This window comes from Pezoporus flaviventris, unplaced genomic scaffold, assembly GCF_033815535.1.
Source record: "Pezoporus flaviventris isolate CSIRO_AGI_PZ_B2104156 unplaced genomic scaffold, CSIRO_AGI_Pfla_v1 ptg000036l, whole genome shotgun sequence".
Classification (NCBI taxonomy): domain Eukaryota; kingdom Metazoa; phylum Chordata; class Aves; order Psittaciformes; family Psittacidae; genus Pezoporus; species Pezoporus flaviventris.
The window spans coordinates 8,878,884-8,904,069 of NW_026892584.1; the positions used below are offsets into that span (position 1 = coordinate 8,878,884).

The following is a 25,186-nucleotide window of genomic DNA, read 5'->3' on the forward strand; positions in this document are numbered from 1 at the left end:
AGTGTAGACATACATACATGAAAAAGTCACACCTTTTTTGGTTAATGTAGAAAATTACTTTGGTACCCTTGCAGTGACCCAGGAATGCCTCATCTTTCCTGGGTTTTAGATGCTCTTTTAGGAGTTTCATATAAAGTATCAGTGCATATACAGTTTGTCACGTCTTCTTTCCTGTCTTCCATTCAAGGAATTTAGCAGGCACAGTCCTGCTCTCTTAAAGCCCTTCCTTGCCAAAATGCCTATCTAAGCTTTTCTTCCATTTTAGAGCCTTCCTACTATAGTCCTTTCTAAAAGTATTTTTGGGTTTCTTTAAAGGACCATATTGTCATCAGACTAACAGCTGATTCATTTAGTTATAGGAAGGGTTTGGCACACTCTGCTTAATATAGTGTTTAGATTATTGAGATGTTTCTCTGGGAAATCCTATAGAAATGCTGTTGTTCTTCCAAGTCACTGTGTGTACCTGTGTGTGTGTCTTGTTTAGGAAAACTGACAGATGATGTAACAGAATTCGTAGAGAGCTGGCAGGAAAATCCTCCACAAGGAGCACCCAACTGGGATAAATCTCTTCTCAATGAACCACCCTGCCTGAGGCAAAGCCATGAATCTCTACAGGTTTGGATCAACACAGAAGGATTATTGCAATAGTTGGTGATTCTAATTAGAGTGAGAATTTGTCTTGCTTTGAAGGAGACTGAAAATATTCACATTTCTTCTTTGGAGAGATGGATTTAAATGGTTGCTGCAGAAGAGCTTCCCTTGTCTTCTCCTTTTGCCCCCACTTCTGTGTTTCATTCTTGACTTTTTCAAATATTATATTGTCTGCATAGCAACCAATAGAATTGTTTGAGTCTGGGAACTTAAATGAGTGAAAAGTTGTAAAGTATGGGTGCATTCTAGAGCTGGTTCCTATTTCTTCCCTTAGGAATGATAGAAAGAAAGAAGTAAGCAAAACCAGAATGAGACCACAGTTAATTTGCCAGTGTTTAAAAATTATTCTTACTTTTGTCCATCACATTGAAGCAGATTATCCTTTTAAGTAATATTTTCAAGACATAACCCTGAAATGAAGTCCTCTAAAACTAAAGTTTCAAAGTATTGAGTGCATCCTTAGTAAATTTGCAGATGACACCAAGTTGGGTGGGAGTATTGATCGGCTGGAGGAGAGGAAGGCTCTGCAGAGGGATCTGGGCAGGCTGGACTGATGGTCTGTGGCCAATGGTATGAGGATCAACAAGGCAAAGTGTGGCTCCTGTATTTGGGCCACAACAATCCCATGCAACACTACAGGCTGGTGGAAGAGGGACTGGAATGCTGTTTGGCAGAAAGGGACCTGAGGGTGATGACTGATGGCTGAACATGAGCTTGCAGTGTGCCCAGGCAGCCAAGAAGGCCAGCAGCATCCTGGCCTGTATCAGCAATAGCATGGCCAGCAGGGCCAGGGAAGTGATTATCCCCCTCTGCTCGGCTGCACCTTGAATACTGTGTTCAGTTCTGGACCCCTCACTACAAGAAAGACATTGAGGTGCTGGAGTGGATCCAGAAAGGAGCAAAGCTGGTGAAGGGTCTGGCAAATACATCTTACGAGGAATGGCTGAGGGAACTGGAGTTGTTTAGTCTGGAGAAGGCTCAGGAGGAACCTTATTGCTCTCTACAACTACCTGAAAGGAGGTTGTAGCAAAGTGGGGATCAGTCTCTTTTCCCAAGTAACAAATGATAGGACAAGAGGTAACAGCCTCAAGCTGCACGAAGGGAGGTTTAGATTAGATATTATATAAAAGTTCTTCACTGAAAACGTTGTCAGCCAGTGGAACAGGCTACCCAGAGAAGTGGTAGAATCACCACCCCTGGGAGTGTTCAGAAATCATGTAGATGAGGCCCTCAGTAACATGGTTTAGTGGTGGACTTGGCTGTGCTGGGGTAATGGTTAGACTTGATGAACTTAAAGGTCTTTTCCAACCTAGCTGATTCTATGATTCTAAAGCTGATGCCATACGTGTTTTATTTCTGTTGCTTTTCACTCTGTAATTTGACTAAAATGAAGACTATTTCACATCATCTGGGCTTAGCTGCAACATGGCTTATGCCTTTCTTGGTGAATGGATATATTTTACTACCACTGTTATGACCTCAGATAAAAGAATACTCTGGCATGGACAGCAGTGTTGCTAGCCACTGCTTCTTGTTGATGAAATGAAAGTGATTCCTAGTCACAGACTAAGATGGCTGTTCTGATTTACCATAGTCTTCTGTTCTGCTCAGGTTTATTTTTTAAAACCTTCTCTTCACAACAGCTATCTTATTCATTTCAGAGGGCATACAAGCTGTGTAATATCCTGTTACATCCCCCATTTGAAACATGTCGTGAATATGTGAGTCCTCTACCTTTTATGGCAAGCTGCACCAATGATCTCTGCATGTAAGTAAATGTTTTTGGGTAATTCCAAAACTATTTCTAAAAACACTGTCCTTCTATCATGGGAATGAATTGTAAATGTTAACAGGACTAATTTGTGTCTTTTTCTGCAAGTTGTTTTTCATCTAAGTCTTTTATCTTGCCTTTCTGGTTTACTTCTGGTTTTACTGCCAGAAATTCCTGTGGAATTGTTCCTGTTTTCTTTGGTACAAGGATGACCAAAATCAGGCCCAGATATTTTCATAACTTGTTAGCCTACCTGCCCTTGAATATGGTGTCTGTTTTGATTCTAAGTGAGCAACATCATTAGTGTTTCTAACCTTAATAAACAGTAATGGTGCATAGGTCAGTTTGTCATTTGCAAGCCATATGTTAGTCCAATGAAAAGAGGAATCATATTACTATCTGATTTTATGCTATCAATTCACGACCTGCTAACCTCCTTATATCAAGCAGTTTTGACTAGCAGGCAGGACAGAAGATAATTTCCATTTCTTGTACCATGGTGACTCACTGGTGGAAACTTTACACTTTCCTCGTGTGAGTTTTCTTAACAATGTTATTCCTTTTGTAAAAATCAAGACCCTTTTTCAGGTCTGTTAATACTGCTCTATCTCTGGCTTTCATGGATTTATTCAGGAAGTTAGTTTCAGGTCTCAGATTTATTGATGACTTGTCTTCAGCTGTGCCATTTAACACTTTTAACCTAGACAAACAGCACAGTATTATTAAAGTAGATTCAAAAACACGATTGCATACAATGCAGGAGTATTCATGAGGTTATGATTACATGTTTGAATGTAGAAAGAAAATAATATGTCAATTTTTATTTGTGTAAGGTCAGCAGATGATAATGCAACTTGGTGTCGAGCATTAACTGAATATGCCAGAGCATGTGCCCAAGCAGGAAAGCCACTTCATGGATGGCGAATGCACTTTCAGCAGTGTGGTATGAAGATGCTTTCGTACTTGGAAAGACTGCTTAATAGTTGTATTTTTAAAAGTATTCATACTTTTACCTCTTTGTCCTTTCTCCTATTTTGAACCCATATAGCTCTCATTGAAAGCATAAATATGGACTCAATTCAAGGCTACTTAAATGAAATAGAAGTTCTTTTTTTATATGTGTCATTTCTACTGAATGTATTTAAGCACTAAGCTTATTAGAATGTGTTTTAAGAACCTTCTTACTAAAACATCAGAGATTCTTTAGGATGGTTAACCATTTGTTTTTTCATAGAGCTACTCTTTCAAATATTGTCAAAGTCTTCATGGATTTCTAATACATAAAATTTGTCATGAGCGTTTAAACATGAACTTGACTTACTCTTGTATAAGTCATAATCTTAGAAATCACAGAAAGTTAAGTTTGAAAAAGATCATCTAATTTGTTTGCCTGTCTGGAATGCAGGACCAGAACTATTATGTCATTCATGACAGCAGGTTTCCTCCATGTTTCCAAAAATATCTTATTGGATATTCTACTACTTCCTATGCTGGTCCGAGTATCTAAATAGCTCTATGGTGAGAAAGTTCCCCGAGTTTTCCTTGGCTTAATTTAAGATTATTCCTTCTCAGTGCATCTTTAATGGGCAGAATATGAACATAGGTATATCCTGTGTTTGTGTGTTTTATTAAAGCCATTGTTTCATTGTTCTAGACAACAGATACCAAATTGACTTATCAAAAAATAAATACCTGAAACAAATATCTGCAGTCTATTTTAAGTGCTGAGTCAGAAACACAATACTTTGCTATTTATAAAATCATAGAATAGTTAGGGTTGGAGAGGACCTTAAGATCACAGAGATCCACCCCCCCTACCACAGGCAGGGATGCCTCACACTAGACCATGTCACCCAAGGCTCTGTTCAACCTGGCCTTGAATGCTGCCTTGGGAGATATGGTCTCTATCTGTTTCTATTTTTCAGTGATTACCTGTGCTGAACCCTTGACCTACAATGAATGCATCAACTGTTGCCCTGTTTCATGTCATCAAAAATCACAGTGCATTGACAGTGAACTTCCCTGCATTGATGGATGTTACTGTCCGGACGGTAAGTGTCGCTTCTCAAGTATATATTATATAATGCCATGTAACTTTCTGATTGCTATCCCCCAAGGTTAGGGGCTAGATTAAGGCACTCACAGGAGCTCTTTATAAAGGCAGCACAGAGTGTATGGATGAATAACCTTGTTTTGCTTGTAACTGACAAATGCCTTTTCCTCCCTTTAACAAGTGGGAATAGGTTTCAGTGCAGATCCACATTCTAGCTGTAGAACTCGACCATATGAATGAAAAATTGGGTTTGCGCTGTTAACAGAGCAACCATCTTCCTGATTCTGGTGATATTTTGGCAAGTTATTTTTCTTCTGGTACGCTTTGTTTGCGTTTAGGTTTGGCTGATTTTATGGTTTGGTTTGGGGTGTTTTTCACCCTGAAGAATGACTGCAAGGTCAGGTGTTTAGGAGATCTCAAAAATGTGACATGACTAAAACTCATTCATGTGGCCAGAAACAGGTTTTGATATTGATATTCTTCTGCTGTTATATAGTTATGGCAAGTGAGGTATTTACCAATGCAGCCTGTAGCAAAACTTCACCCTTGTTACCGAAATATACCCTGATGTCCAGTTTTATCCTTGTTACTGGCTTCTCTTGGGTACATAATTCTATCTAAAAGAGGTCAGAGAAAGTTATATGCTGAATCATAGAATCAGAACAGTTAGGGTTGGAAAGGACCTTTAGATCATCTAGTTCCAAACCCCCTGCCATGGGCAGGGACACCTCACACTAAACCATGCCACCCAAGGCTCTGTCCAACCTGGCCTTGAACACCACCACGGATGAAGCATTCACAGCTTCTCTGGGCAACCCATTCCAGTGCCTCACCACCCTTACAGTAAAGAACCTCCTCCTCATATCCAATCTGAACTCCTTCTGTTTAAGTTTTAACCCATTACCCCTTGTCCTATCACTACAGTCCCTAATGAAGAGTCCATCCCCAGCATCCTTATAGGCCCCCTTCAGATACTGGAAGGCTGCTATGAGGTCTCCACGCAGCCTTCTCTTCTCCAGGATGAACAGTCCTGCCTCTTAGACATACGTGATGATTTATAAGTAAATCATCTTTGTCATACATTTTATCTTTTATGGCTTAGTAAAGCCTTTCAGTTCCTGAATCTCTTAGAATGGAACAAGCACAAAACCTCTCACAAGTAGAAAAAACCCCATTATAATAAAATAAAGACCAAACAGTACCTTAAAACATAGAAGCAAAACTTTGTAAATGTGTCAAAAAAGAAACGAGGGGTACTCAAAACAGCATGGTTTGCTGTTTGTGTGTGTGTTGGTTTTTTTTTGTTTCTTTGTGGGTGTGTTTTTCCCCCTGCCCCTCAATATTAAATATTTGTTATTCAGGCTATTGTTACTGTATCTCAAGCAATTCTGGTACTTGGTCCACATAATATATTTAATATAGTTCAAATCAAACTACTGCAGAAATTGCGTAGAGTTTTATTATCATACATGACTATTTGTGTTGTTCTTGGGTATACTTTGTGCTCCATCAGCCATTTGTACAGATATTTAATTTTTTCCATGTTGTTTCATTTTTTCTAGGCTTAATATATGAAAATGAATTGTGTGTCAAACCTATGGACTGCCCTTGTGACTACCATGGAAGTTTCTTTGAAATGGGCTCAGTGGTTTATGAGGAATGTAATAAGTGGTTAGTAATTTTTCTTTTTACACTGTGAATTTAAGCTTTTCATGGTCATGAGAGACGACTTTTGTAAGACCTGTTTTAGTTAAGAATTGAATGAAGTTGATAAGTACTCACTGTTTCTATGTGCGAAATCTGTTGTTTCATCTGTTTTGAAGAAAAGGGAAAGATAAAGGAAACTATAGAGCTATTAATCTGAAATAAAAGCGAATGACAGATGTTACAGAGAATACTGTAATGTCTAATACACTTTTCACCTCAAACTCTGTCTCAAAGTAAAAGGAATCTAGAATTTAAAATCTTAACAGGAGAATGACTTTACTTTCTCTCCTGGTTTTGTTGTCTCACTTGGACGCAAAGAGCGTAATGTCATTATGACACTAAGCTGCTCTTTTGGGAATTTCTAAGTTAATTTCATACATTGGAAAGAAAAGTTTGTAGGAAGAGATAATGTCTTTATCGGATAAACTTAACTGATTAAACGGATGAGCTTACACATGTGCAGCTTGTTTTTTCCTATAAATTTTTTTCTTTTTAAAGTATTAAGATTCAAATTGCTTGCATTTATTCTTCTTGGTTTTAATAATCCTTAACTTTTATAATGATTATCAAGGAGCTAAAAAGAAAGAAAAATGTTATTGGATGCATGGATGAAATTTCACCTGATCATATCCTCATGACAACTACTTGCCACAGCTCCCAGGCATTCTAGTGAGTGTGATAGTGCTGTTGTACCCTTTTGTGAGACTCAAGATGCCTGGTAACCACTTCATATAGAAGGAAATCAGGAAAAACAACTGAGGGACAGCCATATATGCTTCACCAAAAAAAAAGAAAAAAGGTCTGAAACTTTTTATTTCCATATTAATAAATTCATTTATTTATTTCATTTATTTTTTTCAGCACTTGCATTGGAGGAAAGTGGATTTGTACAAATCTTACATGTCCAGGTATGTCAAAGTTCTTAACTATTTAATAACTGAATTTCTACTTTGGGTCAAATATTACTGTTAGATCTTAATAAGCTATTTCACTGCATAACTTGCATTTTTATTTCTATCTACATGTAAATGCATCAACACACAGTAGGTCAAATATTAAAATAATCTGAAGAGCAGGAATCTGCCTTTCAACTTAGGGCACTCATGTGTCTCCATATACATCACCATCATGTCTCTGGTAGATGACACTGCCTTGTCATTCTTGTCATTCAACTAAAGTTTGCTCTGCAATCTTCACTTGAAAGACATACGTCAGAATTACCTTTCCCCTCTTCCCCCTGCCCCAGTGTTGCTGGCTGGAGATGTAGTATCTAGGTATTGTACAAATACCAGTTAATTATTTTTACATGCCTGTGGAATGAGGGGTGTTATTCTCACTTCATAGGTGGGCATCTAAACTACAAAGAGATTAAGGTCAAAAGGATTTTGCATAGTTCTTATGGTTGCCAATAGATTCAAGCACTGGTCTTGGAGTTGTCAATTAACTGTGGGAGTGTTTAATGTTTCTGCAAATCTAATAATGTTTTTAGAGCCACAAATCAAATATCCAGAATGTAAGGGTTACACATGTCATTGTCACCTCCAGGGTAAATTGTTTAGATATCTTGGCCTGGCACCAGGTAGGAACTCCGTAGCAAAAGCAAGGATAAGGATCACTTCTTTACTGTGTTCCTAGTACCTGATTATAATATGAATGCAATTTTATAAATTGTAACATATCAGAGTGTATGAACTCTACAGCAGTAGTAACTGTTGAGAGTACACTGTCTTTTCTGTGTACTTCAATACATTATTCATGTTTGTCAGCTGAATGCTCAGTTTCAGGAGACACACATTTCATGACCTTTGATGGGCGCAAATATACTTTCCAAGCTACCTGCCAATATATTCTAGCAAAAAGCCGTGCATCAGGAGCATTTACCATATCCTTGCAAAACGCTCCTTGTGGACAGGTAAGGCTTAGACCTCTCTTGTAATGTTTGTATGCTGAAGGGCTTATTAACTGGGAGGGGGAGGAGTGGAGTGGGGAGAATACTAAAAATAAAAAATAATGAAAGCTACCTGCAATGGAATATGTTAAAATTAATCAGTAGCAACAACTTTCCTTAATGATGAAATAGTTGAACAACAAAGTTCAAGAAACCTAAGAAAGGTGTTGTATATTGATGCTATATCCTGTACTATATGGTTGAAGATAAGCAAAAGGGATCCCCAAAGAAATACTCTAAGGAACTTTTTTTATCAAATGAAAGTTGAAGCATGAAACCCTCAGTTAGATACCTCTCAGCCTGACCTGTTCAAAAACCCATCAATGGACAACAGAGGTCTGGAGCAAATATGTGCTATGGTAATATGCAGGATATGCATTGTGTGTCTTATTCCATTTTGTGTTAAAGAAAGCTTATTTCTGTGTGCAAAACAGACAGAAATGTGCCTTTTAGTTTAGTTGTTGTGGTACTTTTGTTGGGGGAAGCAATAATCAAATTAGTTGGCTTTCTGCAGCACTTGTGAGATCACCAAGAACCTTGCAGTATTTCTCGTGTCTTGTTTACCCTGACTTAGGGAGTTTGCTTAATATGTCTCCATGTCCAAGTAGTTTGTAGGTGAAAAAAAAAACCTGATGCTCTTGGCTTTTGCTATATGTTAGGCTTCATACTTCATTTAGCCTTCAACAAAGCTAGCCTAATCAGTCCCTCATAGGTACAGACTTTTACAGAGGTTTGAGTAAAGTTTTCTGGACATTAACAGCCAGGTGGGGGAGCAGAGACTTGTGTGGTATGTTCCAGGGTTACATGCTGCTAATTAAATTATCATTGTACAAGTTATGGGAGGGTAGTGAGAACAGTCTGAGTACTATAATGCAAGAGTGTGAGCCTTCAGTGCAGCTATTCACGTGTCTTATCAACTAGCTGGTACCACTTTGCAGAAGAGCTGCTTTACAGTTCTCTAGGCACCATCTATTATCCTTCCCCATTTATAAAAATTAATGAATTGAAATGGAAAGCTAAAAGATTTGTAGTGCAGAAATCTCATATTTCTTGATATATCGAGATTTTGTGTTTTTTTTTTTAAAAAAAAACAACTTTATCAGTCCCATCTCATTCAAGCAGATTAAAAAATGTAGAAAGAAAATACCTAGGGAGATTTTAGTTCTCTGAATCACAAAGAATCCAGTCATGTAGAGTCTTAGATCTGGTGACATAAACAGTCATCAGGCAACAAGTTATTTCAAAATGATGTGAAATTTTCTTTAAGCACCTTTTGGAAGGAGAATCATTCCAGTGATCAGCACAGCTTGACATTATCTGAGTTTCAGGTGACAACCTCACTGGCTTTGTAGTTTGTATGATGAGGTCTTCTGAATATAGACTTTTTTTTTTTTTTTTTTTAAGTGCTTACTGAGAGATATCACCATTCCTGTGAAAACACCTGCTGAAAGTTAGCAGGGGCAGTGCTGTGAAAGAAGCAGTTCATTGGAACAGAGAACAATTGTCAGGCAGAATTTCTCCTTTAGTTTCAGCATGAAAGAATAATAAAGCTTTTGTCAATATTGTGCAGTAATTTATATAATATGGAGGCTTGTTCTCTTGTTTCTGGTCTGCTGCTCGTACCAGCTGGTATTATTTTATTTTTTGCTTCTTAAAAAGCCAACAAAATTGTCAATTTATAGCTGCTGTTGCTGAATGACAGGCACAGAAACCTAATGTCTTAGTAAAGAGGAAAGACAACAAGACAAGCTACAAGAGCACAGCTTCACCATGCAGATATCTGTCTTCACTATCAGTCTGGGAGAGCTGGTTGAGCTGATGAAATATCTTCTGTAATTTTTTTTAATTTGCTATTTTTAAGTTTTATTTTATCATTTCAGCTGTTGGTGAGAGATCACTGTTGCACTATTATTTAGACAAGAAAATTCTGAATATAGTTTTTAATCTTTACACACCACTGTGTGTACTTGTATGTCCATCGCATTTGAAGGACTGACATAATCTGCTCTGTGCTAGTTCAGCATCTGCCAAAGCCACATGGTAGCCTTAGGAGATCCCTGAAGCCCTAGCTATTGTTTTCAATGAGTAGGGCAACATTTGCCCACTACTAGGCAAGTCCCAGTGAAAGTCAGTGAGAGGAGGATAAAAGTGTGAGTCTTTGAACTGAACATCCTAATCTGTTTGCAGTGTGAATGATGTTATTCATGGTATAATTTTGCAGTTAGTGTGACTGTCCAAAGGTAGGGATAATTTAGCTTCATCTTGCCCACTGTCTCTTGCAGCACTGCAAATGCTTAACATTTTAATATTTCATCATAAGTTATGTCTTTACTGTAGGCAGTGGGATTGAAAAGTGCAGCTGCCTGCACCTCTTATGGACATTTCTTGACTGCAGCTCAGGACCAGACTCAATCAATGAGATTTCCTTCAGTGAGACCTAGACTGCTGTTTGCCAAGTGGTTTCAGATATGTATGTTTTGGTATATAAGACATTATGAGACACTAAAGACGCATAATCAAGATGAGACTAAAATGAACAAATACTGTGCCAAAAATAACTGGACCCAGTTTTTTTCATTGTTCTTGAATACCTTTTAAATGGTTACAAGGTCTTGCAGTGAAGGAGGGTGAAGAAACAGCAGTTGGATGCTTCCCGCTTTCCTCTGTAGATGACAGGGAATAGACAGGCTTCTAACCTTATCCAACTACACTAAATCCATGTAAATAAGCTGATGTCTTAGCTATAATAAAGAGATTTGAGTATAGCAGGAGTGGCAGAAACTTAATTCCTTCCTAGAGAAAAGAAAAAGTAGAAGGTGGATTCTCATGTCTTTCAGCGTGTAGCAAGGTAAATTACAGAATGCTGACAAAGTTAAGTTCAAGTCATCTCTCAGTCCACCTTTATGCTTGATTCTCTGTGATAGAATATTTTTCTTTTTTTAAAATAAGGCAGTGATCAAATTAATTCTCTCAAGAAAAATTTGGTAATCTTCTGTGAGTAATGGTCATGCTTTAATGAGCATTCTTTCCCTATTGGCATCAAAAGCCAAAATACCTGTAGTTATTCTGAAAGGTGGAAGTCCTGGCCTAACTATCCTCCTAGATAGGAACTGGTTAGTGTTAACGTTTCTATGCCTAGTTTCTACGTTACTTAGTGCAGGTGTATTTGTTACTTGGTATGTTGAAAACAGTCAATATTCAGTAGTCTTCAGACTTGTGTTGCTTTCCACCCACGTAGTATGGTGTCTAGTTGAAGATCACTACAGTAACATAAGACGTGCAGGAATTTTAAATAGTTTAGGACATCATTTATGTGCCAACTGATTTCAGAACTTGAATGGAAAAAAATATCCAACATAACTAACACAGAACATGTACATGATGTACATGATAGTCGACTTCTGTTTTGATCAAGGCAGTTAGCCTCAATTCTTGATTTTTAAGCAGCTGTGAAAATTTCTTCTGTAGGGCATGTAGCTTCTTTATGCTGTGGAATTTCAGCACAAGTCTCAATACTTTGATTTTTAGGATTTCAGTCAATAGCTACTTTTGGTAATGTTGACAGTTAAGTGCCACTGAAGAGGGTGGTTGTGAGTAAGGCAGATGATTTCGAGCTAGGATTTTTTGGAGTATGTTTCATCCAGACTGAAATGAAGTATTTCTTTCCATGTTTTTTCTGTGTGATATTTTGACTTAGAGAGCTGAAATGAAAATAAGAATAAGCAATGGTAGTAACAATAAGATGGGTCTGTTGGATGTTGTGATACTGTATGCTGGCATGATGCTGCCTTTCTTTTGTCAATATTCATCCAGGGAGCTTATGAACACACTCCACAATTCCTCTCAGAAATAATGATTTTAAATGTTGTTTTAAATAACTATTCACAGGATACTTCTGTCTTTCATTCTAGTTTGCCTTTAAAGGAATTTTGTGTCTTACATGTGCTTTGAAAAAACCTAGTATATCAGAACACTTTAAAGTATAAATTTTGATTTGTGCACACAGCAGTGCTGTGGATAATGCAGCCTTGTTTGGAGCATTCATTTAGCCTCAGTGGGTCTTTAATCAGGGGGTCCCATGAATTGCAGATGTGTTTGTACTTAGCTATGTAAGAACTATTTAGTTTCTCTTTCCAAATCCCACTTTTGAGCTGTATTAAACACACATGTGAAATCATTCCAAATACTAAGTTTTTTTACTTAGCTGTAAAGCTGTGTGTTACAAGTGCTCTCTGCTAATAAGATAGATACAAATGAACATTTTCAATTCCCCACTAATTATAGCTTTACTTGCAGTCTTATGTAACTTTTATCCTTCTTAAGGTTTGTTTGTTTGGTTGGTTTTAAATGTGTTTTGCTCTTACTTGTAGAACCAGGATGGATCATGTATCCAGTCAATCAGCCTTATTCTTAAGCAGGACCTCAAGAGACAAGTGACTCTGACTCATTCAGGAGATGTTTTGGTATATGACCAATACAAAATTAACCTGCCTTTTGCGGATGGTAAGGAATAATATATAAACTTGCAACTTATATCGAGCACTAAGGCAGTATTTTAATGGCATATGCATATGTTGTGGTACTGAAGTGGTATATTTTTAATATTCTGTGTAAAATGTTTCACAAATTAACTTTTCTAAGGAGAAATTATTTTCTCTGATTCTTGAACTTCATAATTTCTTTTCCTTTCTTTTGTAAACAAGTGAAGTAAATAGAAATGGAAGGAGCCTTCTCAGAGATGTTTTACAAACAAAAAAAAATATTTCTTTGTGATTCAGTAAGTTTTAAATCTCTCCTTCTGGAAGGTGTTACCAAATATTCTGTGTAGGAATATATGACAATGTTCTGTGAGAGTCAATGTTAACTTTAACAAGAGATTTATACGAAAAAATTGGTACATTTAATGTCTTTGGGAATTTCCCCAAAAAGGCTTTAGTACAGGAAGTATGTTGCTGGTATTGGTCTGCAATGTTTCTATCTTTAAATTGATTTACATTTAGTTAAACTTTATGAATATTCTGGTGAACTCTGGATGCATTTTTAAAAAAAGCAGTACTGTTGTAAGTTTCTTGTTTTCTTTAAAGTCTGAATCAGTGTAATGTTTGGTGAGAAATCAACGATTAGGGGAAAATTGGGCTTTAGTAGGAAGAAAATGCAACTTACATAAAAATGATACAGAACAAAACCAGTGAAATGGCAAGAAACAAAATGCAGGCAGGTTTCCTTTGCTTTTCAACAGTCTCTGTTTTTACTCACCAGAATTATTTGAAATACGGAAACTCTCCTCTGTATTTCTTCAAGTAAAGACGCGCATCGGATTACAGATACTGTACGACAGAGAAGGATTGAGGCTTTACCTTCAAGTGGATGGACGGTGGAAGGATGATACTGTGGGCCTTTGTGGAACCTTCAATGGGAATACAGAGGATGATTTTTTGTATGAATAGCTGCAAGATTTCTATTTGCTAGTGTATATATATATCATCTACAGTTAGAGTGGTAGATCAAATGTGGGCTGAAGCTGAACGTATAGATATCAAGAATAATTTACTTAGAAGTTTTGTTAGTGAGATAGTAAGTTTTAGTTTACTAACAAAAAGATCTATAAATTCAACTATAGGGTATCAAGCCAGGTTTTGCTTAAAATACTGTAATACAAAAAACACAGTGAAGTATATTTGACTAGTGCTTGTTTATCTGCCAAAATATGGAGTGGCCTGTAAAAGGGACTTCCTGTCTCCCTGCAAGCCTCTTCATCTCTTTCCAGCTCCTGTTTTCTGCTGCAAGTTCTAATCCGCTCTCTGTGACAGAGCCTCCATTGTTCAGTGCCTTCAGGCTAACAACAGGAATTGACTGTTGCCTGAACTTCACTTCACTGTGATGCAGTGAAAGGTGGTTAGAGCTGCCTGAGCACCACGGTCAAGATTGCTGCTTGTCCAGCTTCTTTCTAGCATGTTTCCTACAGATAATAAAGAACAAATTGGCTTCCAAAGGACTGAGCAGCCTAATGGAAGTGGGAGAAGGAGAACATGAATTTAGAGCTTGACAGAACATTTCTTTGACCAAGGGAAGGGGAAAAAAAGAAAGAAGAATAGAACGTCTTTCTCTCAAAACTAATAGAAAAATGGGAAATCTTTCCATAATGGTTCCCATTTAAAAACACACGCACACAAATACAGTAGTGGGGTTTTTGACGAATTTCAGTCTTAAAGTTTAAGAAGTATTATCAAGATTTTTTTCTAATGAGACTAGGAAATATATAAACAAGATTTCAATGAAGAGATTACTTATGTAAAACTACTTTAAAAATTCTGTTTGAAGCACATAAGTTTTGTAGTGTGTTTTTGACAGTCTTTGAACTTGTTCTCCAATAAGTGAGAAATTGTTCAATAGTTGACATTTGTGAAAAAAATCCCTTAAACTACCAAAATTTATGAATCGTGCTGAGATATGACACAAACCGTAACATGTAAGCATCTTGATATGTACACGCAACACCTGACCCACAACAGATTTGGGGCACTTGCCATAGGTGGCGGTGCCTTTTGCAACACCTTCACTCCCAGCTACTTTACCAGAAGTAGTATTACTGGTTGTGTGCCTAATGCAATCTTTCCCAAGAGTAAAAAATCCCATGCACTGTTTCAATCATTCTCCCTATACAACAGAAATGTACCTTGGTCTTTCTGTCTTTTAGCTTCTGCTGCCTGTTTGATTACCTCATTGAATCCTCATGGATTCAATTGCTTATGCAATTACATTTCTTTACCTTTGAATTTCTGTTCCTTCCTCTTTTTTGCAGGGACTAGAGGGCCTAGGAAGTCAGCTACCTAGGAACAGACAGGAAAATATAGGTAGAGGAGAGATGAAAATGAATCAGATATCACTGAGGAGGCAGGATTATGAACGAGGAGGCAGAATTATGAATATGAGAATGCAGACTTTCAGGGCAGTGGTTCTCCCTCCTTCTCTCTTGTGAAAATGGAACTTGTCCTGTTTTGATCTGTCCTTCCTTACAGGAAAATATAGGTAGAGGAGAGATAAAAATGAATCAGATATCACTGAGGAGGCAGAATTATGAATATGAGAATGCAGACTTTCAGGGCAGTGCTTCTCCCTCCTTCTCTCTTGTGAAAATGGAACTTGTTCTGTTTTGATCTGTCCTTCCTTACAAAGTATCTAATGGCTCTAGAGCACATCTTCTCTTGTTTCTGGGCCTTTGCCTGGAAAGAAAGAGGAGTCCTGAAACTTAAGCTGACTGCTTTACATGGAAATGCATGTGAATATGGAACAGTGGAAGGGGAGCTTGAATCAGCTCTGCTGAAGAGGGTGGTAGAACTGAGACCATTCTGTAAACTCACTGTGTCTTTTGTGACTGGCTTCTGTTTTGTAAAAGATCTCCAGTTGGAGTAACTGAAAGCACTCCAGAGCTGTTTGGAAATGCATGGAAAACTTCAGCGGCGTGCATTCTTGTGCATGATAGTTCACAGATGGATCCATGTGATATTCATCTGCAGGCAGGTGGGTAGTGAAGGTCAATTGTTATGTACAAATGTACTTTTACTTATATCCATGCCAATTTTCCTAGTTGGATCAGGGTAAAGTGATAAACAGTCCTACCCACTGAAAAAGCAGTAGCATTTGTTGAGTTGTATTCCCTAACAAACCATGTAGTGTATTGTTTAAGTATTCTATGATACTTGCAGAGGCACTTGAAATACCTTTTTTTATTTCTGGATTGCAGTTACAAAGTGTTGAGTTAGACATGCATGAAAACTTGATAGTATGTCTAGTATTAGTGATGCTGCTGGGTAAGATGGAGACTCAAAAGTACTACAGTGTTCAATTTTGAAAAATACTGAAAAAATGAAACATTTGATTTTGTTGTCTGATATCAAAGAGAATGAATAGGAGAAAGATACTGATGCCAGAACTCAGCCAGACTCAGCCAGAAGAGTCCAGTTGGGAAAAATGCTAGTGACTCATGCCATGAGGACCACAGATGGTCACCAAGACATCCTTTAATAGTAATGAACTCTGTAGATCATCAGTTATATCAATTTCATAGTTCTTACCACTTCCTGACTTGGACTGTACATACTTTTTGGCAAGATATAGGGGTAAAATAATGAATTAAGTTTTGCTTGTAATTTCAGCCGTGCTAGGAAATCATCACATCTGCTGCTACATCATCCCATCTTTTGAGTATTATACAATGTGCAGCACTAAGAAGCTGCATTCTTGTTAGTGGTTTTGGACATAAGTATAGAAAAAAGTGGCCTGTACAGGAAATCAGAAATCCTGCAAAAGGAATTTTCAAGTCCTAGTTCATGCATGCCTATTACTTTTTGGGGAATACAAAGTTAACTCTTTCTGGGTATGCTAATGTAGCATAGTATTTCTTTTGATTATTGTTGCACAAATGTTAGTGCATTCAGAATTAAGATACTCAGATGTATGTAGTATTTGGAGCTACTTATGTAATCATTTGATACTGATCTCCCTCTCCTGTGAGATAGAGCTCTGGCTCTGGCAACGGAAACAATGGGTAACAGGTTATTCTTTAAAGCAGTGTGTGTTTATGAAAGGCATTGGGTAGTGTGTAGCATCTGTTGCCTAACCTACATTGATGAATTAGTTTAAAGACTGTATGTAGGCACTGTCTAGGTATTGTAAAATTTCCTAATTACCTTAAAATCATTCCCTGAACAAGTTCAAAACTATGAGCAGCTAACTTCTTTTCTGACCTTTCTTGTAGCTTAAAGATAAAAAGATATATATGACAGTAGTATATAACCATGATCAGTTGCTTGGATTAGAAGATACTTTTTATTCCAAGTCTCTTTAAACTCCCTTGCTGAAACAGTGTTTAATCTGTTATTTGTATAGCCTCTTACGCAGCGGAAGCTTGTAGCATCCTTACGAAGGACCTTTTTGCTCCATGCTACCCCTATTTGAGTCCTGTTCCCTATTTTGAGCAGTGCAGAAGAGACACTTGCAAATGTGGACAGATTTGTTTTTGCTCTGCTCTGGCCCATTATGCCCATCATTGTCGAAGATTTGGAATTGTAATAGATTTCAGAGGACGTGTCCCAGACTGCGGTGAGTTGCCTTTCACTTCTAGTTTTAAATAGGCTTCAGAATGACCATAAAACTAAATGAATATAATATTTAAATGAGAAATTAAGTAATTCTATAATGATCTGTTGTGTATAAGGCAAAGTTCTTTTTTGTCAAGACAGAATTAGTACAAGTGTTTTAAGAGGAGTGTTGATATTTAATTTGATTGGTAGAATACAGGTAATGTAGAGATAGCCAAAGGTGACATCTGTTAACTCCTCTATAATGCCTCACAATTGTAGGATTGGGGTTTATATTACGAATTTTTTCAGTTTATATGAACTTCTAGTCATGTAAGAAATGTTGATAGGACATGTAGTGCCCTTGTATAATTTTTTGTTTCAAAGTATAGAATTGAAAACCTTATAAAACAACACTTAATTGACACCTCTGATGTTTCAGTAGGTTTTGCTCCATAAACAAGGCTGAAAATCTTCTCTTAGGAATATTAAAAATTTAACATGTTAGTTTTCATCACATCATGTAATTAAGCATGCTGTAATGCATGGTAAAGAGGAATTTGGGAAGTTGGTCCAGCTTCAGTATCTTGAACTGGAGTTGTCTGCATTTATATCTGAAAAGTCTGGCTTGCTTACTGTCATTATGGCATGCATGTCTGTGTCCACTATGACTAAATGAATCATTTAAACCATTTAATTTTATTTTACTCTTCTAGAAGCAAGTATAGTTTTATTAGAATATATTTAAAAGTCATGCTTGTCAGGTTTTAAATGAGTCTTTTTAGTACTTCAAAAACTTCAGATATTTTTTAAGGAGAGATTTATAGGATGTGTGTGTATATATATATCTCAGAAAACTTATGATGATATTGAGCAAAGTATACATTTTATTTCTTGCTTTTAATGTTTTTGTTAAGATGCTGTGCATTTCCTAAAGCCCATGCACAAGAGCCATGCATTTTCAGAGTTAGAGAAAAAGAACCTTCAACTGTTCTGTTTTCCGTGTGTAAATCTGGATTAACTACGCCGACTTCATTGTACTTGTTATTACTGTGGATTTACATCTGTGTAGTGTACACAGCATAGTGCCAAGATAGCAATTTTAGTGAAATTTAATGTGATTGGGAATGAAAGAATAGAGATGTTATCAGAAAACTGTTGGGAGGTGCTTGATTCTCTTGCACTGTGATTTGAGATGTTTGTTTCATTTGGACAGCTCTTTCATGTGAAGATACAAAGGAGTACAGTACTTGTGTATCTACCTGTGGCAGAACCTGCCAAGCACTGTCCATGCCAGAGACATGCAGCAGTGATTGTGTAGAAGGCTGTGCTTGTCCTTCTGGAATGTATTTGAATTCCAAGACTGAACGATGTGTACAGAGGTAGGTAAAATTGCATTTCTGATAGTCACATTCACTATTTTAGAGCACTGCATTTGCAAGTCAGAGTGAAAAGCTAATAAGCATGTAACCTTGTGGATATTATGAATCTGTAAACTTGGAGGGATCATAGAATTATACAGAACCTGTGTGTTGATAAAAAAAATAGCTCTTTTATAGTACTGACACTTATCCAACATTTTCAAAGCTAGTTTCTACATATTATCTGTGTTTGGCAAATAAGAGATACAAAAGGTGTTCACTGTTGTGTAGAGGTGCTGCTTTGTTACTGATTTGTTTTGGAATGTGCTCAATATATATGGTGTGTTGAGATCAATTTCTTGTATTTAAAAATTAAACAAGCAAAAAAAAAAAACCCCAACCACAAAACCCCAACCCAACCAACCAAAAAAACTCACCAAAACCAGCAAAACAACCAATTGAACTTTGAACAGCAGTTAAGTTATTGGGAATTTTTTTCTTCCTTCAGTTTTAATTAATCATAGTTATATATTTTTCCTCTACTCCAGAAATGAATGCCCATGTTATTTTCAAGGAATTGACTATCCCCCTGGAGAAAACATTATGACATCTTTGGGGAAATGGTAAGATACTTATTTATTGTGTTTAGTTTTTTAAGAGCTCTGGGTCAAGTCATTCTGGGTAGTCTGTTGGTGTTTTTTGGTGTTGTGTTGTTGTTTGTTTGGTTGGTTTTGTTTGGTGTTTTTTTTGTGGGGTCATTTTAAATGAAAAGTACAGAACAAGCTTACATCGGTTTCCTATGCATGTTAGGACAGAGCTTCTTTAGAACTTAGGTTTTCAGGTGCTTATAATCTAATATATTGATGTGCAAAGTAGAGAGAAAAGCCACTGTAATTTTGTACATCCACAATAATGTAGAGAGCTCCAGAAGACCCCAGACACTTGCTAACTGTCAATTCAAATTTGTTCAGCTAGATCTTCATTGCTATTCTCCTTCACTATACCAGATCGTAAATCCATACATATATATCTCAATATATCTTAATTGGCAAGTTAGCTCATCTTTACCTCAGGACAGATTCCCTGGAGAGTGCCAGGCAACCTACTCTGTGTATGGGGGTGTGCAAAATCTGGGTGCACTGTTGCCTGACGTCCTGGATATTTTTTAGAGCGCTTGTGCCAGAGAGCAGTTATGGGAAAGGGCTTCTCCTGATAGATTATTTGATTGATTTCATTTCATCCTCTTCCTTAAGGGTCTAGTTTAGCTTATTATGCTAAGCACTATAGCAGAGATATGGCTGAATGCACAAAAATCTGTGATCATTCACAAATGCATTGTTTAAGAAAAGAGTTACGTTTCATGTGAATCTGTTAATTAAAAATATATCTACTGGTTTACAGCTACTAGTCTTGAAGATAAGAGATCTGTATTTCCTATTCAGTCATGAATTTTCTTGCCATGTTTTAATAAGGCTGTATACATATAAGCAAGGAAAGGCTTTTAAGCTCCTTTGAGTTGCCTTGTGCTAAGTAACACATTAGGAACTGTATAGGAGTGTATGTATGGATGAACTGGAAACAATGTGCACAACATGTATTGTTTTTAATCTGTCACTGCTTTTTTTTTTATTAGAAACAATTATCTTTATTATGCACTCTCCATCTTTCTTATCAGTTGCTTCCTTTTTGGAACTTCGACTTTCAAACTTGAATTTCTTCTCATGTTTGTCTATGGAGTAGCTTTCTTTCTCTGTTCTCAGCCAGTTCTTTGAAATATTTTCATTGTGATACCAGCATTTTATCAGCATTTGAGTCCCCTATCATGCCCCACTCTCAGTTCACTTTAACACTGCTTTGCCTGTTGGCTGCATTGTACTGTGAAGTCCTTGCCCACTTTTCGTGCAGTACTTTGGAGTTCAGACAAACCCCCAAACATGACAGCACAGTGTCTGTCACACATACAGAATTCAATTCTAAATCTGCTGACAAGCAGTGAGTGTACTGGGGACATCCTAGCCACTGCAAAAGAATGGAGAATAGAGCTGGAGTTCCTGGGCTCTAGGTTCTCTAGTGAAGCACAGGACCTGAAATTAAGCCAGCATGGCTAAGCCAGCAATGCCATTTTTCCCTGGCATTGAGTTGCTATCAGATCTGCTACTACTTTATAAAAGGACTGGATAATTTTGGTTGGAATTAGACAGGGGCAGTGTTATGTTGCTCAGTACTTCCCTGCATACTTCATTCAGAATTCTGAGGTTCAATGCAAATATTTGTACAGTTACTTTGTGTTGACTCATACTGAATGCTTCAGTATTAAACATTCATATTTTTAGATCTTCCTGGCTCTTCTGACGTCTTCATATGTTTTTATTGCAGCCATTGCAGGGATGGAATAATGAATTGTGATAACAACATAATAGGTGAGTGAAGAGAAAGAGGTGAAAAGATATTCAGGTCAAATGAATATGCATTCTCTAATCTCTGTGGAACCTGTTATTTGTAGTAGAAGAATGTGCAACATGTACAAATGCATGTGCTCGCAGGAAGGGATTGATCATGTAGGAATTATATGTTTGGGTGACTGGAAGAAAGGCTGGTGCAAATCAGAAGTGTAACTGTACAAAATACTGCTAAATCTGAGCAACTTTTTTTTTTTCCAGCGCTTTTAAATACTTTCTTTTTCTTTTTTTTGGTTGTTAATATAAGTAAGCTTGGCTACATGACAAAGAGCAGAACGTCAGAAGGACAAACAGGTTAGCTTTGCCCCATAAAACGTGATTGTAGGAACTGAACACTGGCAATAATTTTTCACAGATATTTCCTCTTTCCCTCCACAAACCTTGAGAGTAATTGAAATATGGAAGAATAATATATCTTGTGTCATACTCAAGTAAAAGAATGTAGCGAGTACTTTTTTCTATTGCAGTATATTTTATACATGATTAAGTGTTATGGTCCATATTGTTGTTCTAATGCTCCTTTTACATCAGTGAGAAAGACTTTCATTTGAGGTTTCAGCTCTAAAATTACCAGCTCTTTGGCCTTTAGCAGAAATCTCTTCCCCATGCACTTGAAGGTAGTGGTTGTACTGATTTGACAGCCAGAACCTCTCTCCCTAATAAATAAACAAAACCTAGCAACCAACCAAAACAACTTTAAAACACTGCCACTGCTTCAGGCATTTGTGTTAACTATACAAAGTATGCTAAGTGCAACCCAAAGGCAATTGTGCAATTGAATCGTTTTATTCATAGTCAGTGACTAAGGCATGGAAAGTCACACGTAGCTCTCAGACCTTTTCTTGTGTTGTTTTTTTTTTTTTTTTTTTTGCCTTCTGTTGATTTATGATTCTCTCTTGGTAGCACTTTGTATTTCTGTTACAGAGGGCTGAATCCTGACTGTTTAGAAAGTCCCTTACTAAACAAATATATTAATTCCGGTATTTTATATGAGATTTTACAAGGGCATGTAGGGATAGGAAAGAGGGAATGGCTTTAACTGTAAGAGGGTAGATTATGATTAGACATTAAGAAGAAAAGAGTGTGGTGAGGCACTGTAACAGGTTGCCCAGAGAAGCTGTGGCTGACCCATCCTTGGAAGTGCTCAAGGCCAGGGTGGATGGGGCTTTGAGCAACCTGGTCTAGCGGAAGGTGTCCCTGCCCATGACAAGGAGGTTGGAAAGATGATCTTTAAGGTCCCTTCCAACCCAAACCATTCTGTGGTGCTGAGATTTATAGGGGTTCTGTGAAGTTAGCTATGCTCAGGAGAGACAGGTAGTCAGATGTTACTGGATGATACACCTTTGCGTTACATATTCTCAATCTAAATCTAATGCACCTTTATGAAATACAAAATTTCAGGGATGAAGACTAATATGTTTGTCAATTTTTCCCCTCAGTATACAGCTGCCCAGTTGGACAGATTTATATTAACTGCAGTAATCCACAAATTGATCCTGAACTTAGCAGAGAGAGAACTTGTGAGAATCAGCTATTAAACCTCACTTTCTCAGCACACCTTCCTTGTGTTTCAGGTTGTGTCTGCCCACCTGGGTAAGTACAGACAGATTTGCATCTTTTTGTGCACAAACACAGATGACCACCTTCATTAGTGATTGAACAATTAATTCTGCTGACATAATACATTTCTACTTGGAGAATTTGAGGTATTAAGGTGTGAGCATCTGACTTGCAAAGGCTTATCATGCAACAATGTGGACTGTTTAAGGCATAAGGAATGGTAAACTGAGAGACAGGTGGAGCTAAAGGTCTAATACCTCACAACAATAAAACCAAAAACCAACAGAAATACAGAAAGGCCATTGCAATATTTGATCTAATCCCTGTACTGCAGCGGAATGATGTTTACCTAGACAGTTTTTTTCAGATAGCTGACTTCATTTTTGGACATATCACTGAGGGAGGCATGTTTCTTCATTCTGGGGCATTACTTTCAGTATCCTCTCCATCAAAATGATGTTTTCTTAGGGATTTGCGCTGAAAATGTGCAGATGAGCAGCCACTGTATTTTGGAATCAAGCACTGTATTGCAGGTATTTTTTGAATATAAAAATAGAAATCACGTGTTAAGTTACATTGGTTTTGATAGGATTTAGTCTCTTAAGCACATAACTAAGAAGTTTTTGAGTATTATTACCCTAAAATTACTGTTTATGCCTCAGAACAAAGAGTAAGAGCCAGATCCTCTGTCAAACTGTGTTGAAATAGCTCATTTGAAGTCTCTTCTACAATTGGAGCAATTCTACCTAATAAGAATTTTCAGGTTTGTTTCTTTTTCCTCGCTTAATGTTCTCACAGAATAGAGCTATGAAAAGATAGTAAACTGAAAGCTGTAGTATCCTGAAACTATAATTAAGTTTTGAAACAATGAAACCATTGGGTGCTACAGTAATATTATTGACACCTGTTGGTTTTTAAATATTAGTTTATACTGTTTTCTGTTTAGGGAAGTAATGCTTGGTGGTGGAATTCTGGTATGTTACCTGCTGCTTATTTCATTCTTTTTACCTCCCTGAAACTCTATTGCAGATGTTTTGTTCTTGGGACTAAAGTCTACATGGCTGCATAGAATCATAGAATAGTTAGGGTTGGAAAGGACCTTAAGATCATCTAGTTCCAAACCCCCGCCATGGGCAGGGACACCTCACACTAAACCATGCCACCCAAGGCTTCATCCAACCTGGCTTTGGACGCTGCCAGGGATGGAGCATTCACAACCTCCCTGGGCAACCTATTCCAGTGCCTCACCACCCTAACAGGAAAGAATTTCCTCCTTATATCCAATCTAAACTTCCCCTGTTTAACCCGTTACCCCTTGTCCTGTCACTGCAGGATAAATCAGTTGGCAATAGACTGTTTCCCAAGGGAGTGCAAAGAGCTGTGCAATACAAAGCCTGGTGAAAACTGCACTGCTGGAAGCTGAGGGGGTTATTTTTTAGTGTTCTGGTCCAGATTTCTGTGTTTTGCAGAAGTGAAGAAGTTTTTGACTCACAGGTGGCACATTGCTTCTAATGATGCCCTTACCAACACTATTTATGTATTTGTTTTTCTGTGAATGAGTAAAGCTATAGATAATAAAATAGTAACTGCATCTTCAGTGTAGTGAAGTCATAGGTGTCCTTGGATCTTTGCAGTTCATTGTAGGTTGGAGAGTAAATATAAGCATCAAGAAAAACATCTGATACTTCAAAGACGAGCTGTGTGCAGCCTCTCTGTGCAGTATTTGTGGTGAATTCTTAGATCATTGAAATCTATCTATTTGCTTGGCTTTACAAGAGAGAAAGCTGTTATCACTTGTTTTAGCCAGGGCAAGAAGGTGAGGAAAAAACTGTAGTTAGTGTTACTTTGTCAGTGTGATGCTCTTTGTCTGAATGTGCCCTGTTCAGTTCTGAGCAGCTTTCTATCAGTGGGAATTTCAGTTTCACAGTTGGTTGTCTTCAAGAGACACAATATTTAAATTAAATATGGATCAGAAAGAATACTTCACATACCCTGAGTGAAAATTACAGTTTCTCAGTTTAATGGCGGACGGGAGTTTATGATATCTGCACGTCCTCATTAAGAGGAGCTACAGAGTGGCAAATTTCTATCTGATAATTATCACAATAAAGAAGAATCTAAGTTACAGTACAAAAATTACCAGTTCATTACTATGAGTAAATAAAATGTTCCATGATAAATGCAAATCTTTCCTTTTGGATACCTGGGAAGCAAAGCAGTGTCATCACCCTGTTTGCCATGGATGTGCCTTAAACCCATGATCCCTTGTCCATGGTTCAGGGCTTTTTTTATAGTAAAAGCACATACCACTAGTGCAAAGAGGCATAATGGCCCCCACATATCTTGGAAGACCTATTGTCTTCAGTTAAATGTAAGTTAATTGTCTGAGTTACAACAAATTTGGTGAAATGTAGAGGTGGTCTGGAAAAATCTTTCCCGGACTTTAATATTTATTTGTCAATGAAAAAGTCTTCATGGGGTTAGTGGCTAAAGGGCTAGTGCTGGAAGTGCTAGCATGTACCAAAGATTCACTTTCCTGTGAAAGAAAATTACCAAATTATATAATCATTAATAAAGTTATGCCTTTTCAATTTTA

At 37.3% G+C, this 25,186-nt stretch overlaps 1 protein-coding gene across 1 annotated transcript in view; it reads left to right on the top strand.

Annotated features, from left to right (window-relative positions):
* Positions 1-25,186, top strand: part of OTOG (otogelin) — a 97,702-nt gene that overhangs the window by 14,416 nt on the left and 58,100 nt on the right. The window contains exons 8-22 of the mRNA XM_061464240.1: positions 485-615; positions 2,313-2,419; positions 3,256-3,365; positions 4,348-4,473; positions 6,038-6,146; positions 7,044-7,090; positions 7,949-8,094; positions 12,501-12,633; positions 13,390-13,567; positions 15,527-15,651; positions 17,020-17,232; positions 18,427-18,592; positions 19,120-19,194; positions 20,948-20,991; positions 22,470-22,623. Of these exons, the coding sequence (XP_061320224.1) occupies positions 485-615; positions 2,313-2,419; positions 3,256-3,365; positions 4,348-4,473; positions 6,038-6,146; positions 7,044-7,090; positions 7,949-8,094; positions 12,501-12,633; positions 13,390-13,567; positions 15,527-15,651; positions 17,020-17,232; positions 18,427-18,592; positions 19,120-19,194; positions 20,948-20,991; positions 22,470-22,623 (1,864 nt within the window). The remainder of the gene's footprint in view (positions 1-484; positions 616-2,312; positions 2,420-3,255; positions 3,366-4,347; positions 4,474-6,037; positions 6,147-7,043; positions 7,091-7,948; positions 8,095-12,500; positions 12,634-13,389; positions 13,568-15,526; positions 15,652-17,019; positions 17,233-18,426; positions 18,593-19,119; positions 19,195-20,947; positions 20,992-22,469; positions 22,624-25,186) is intronic.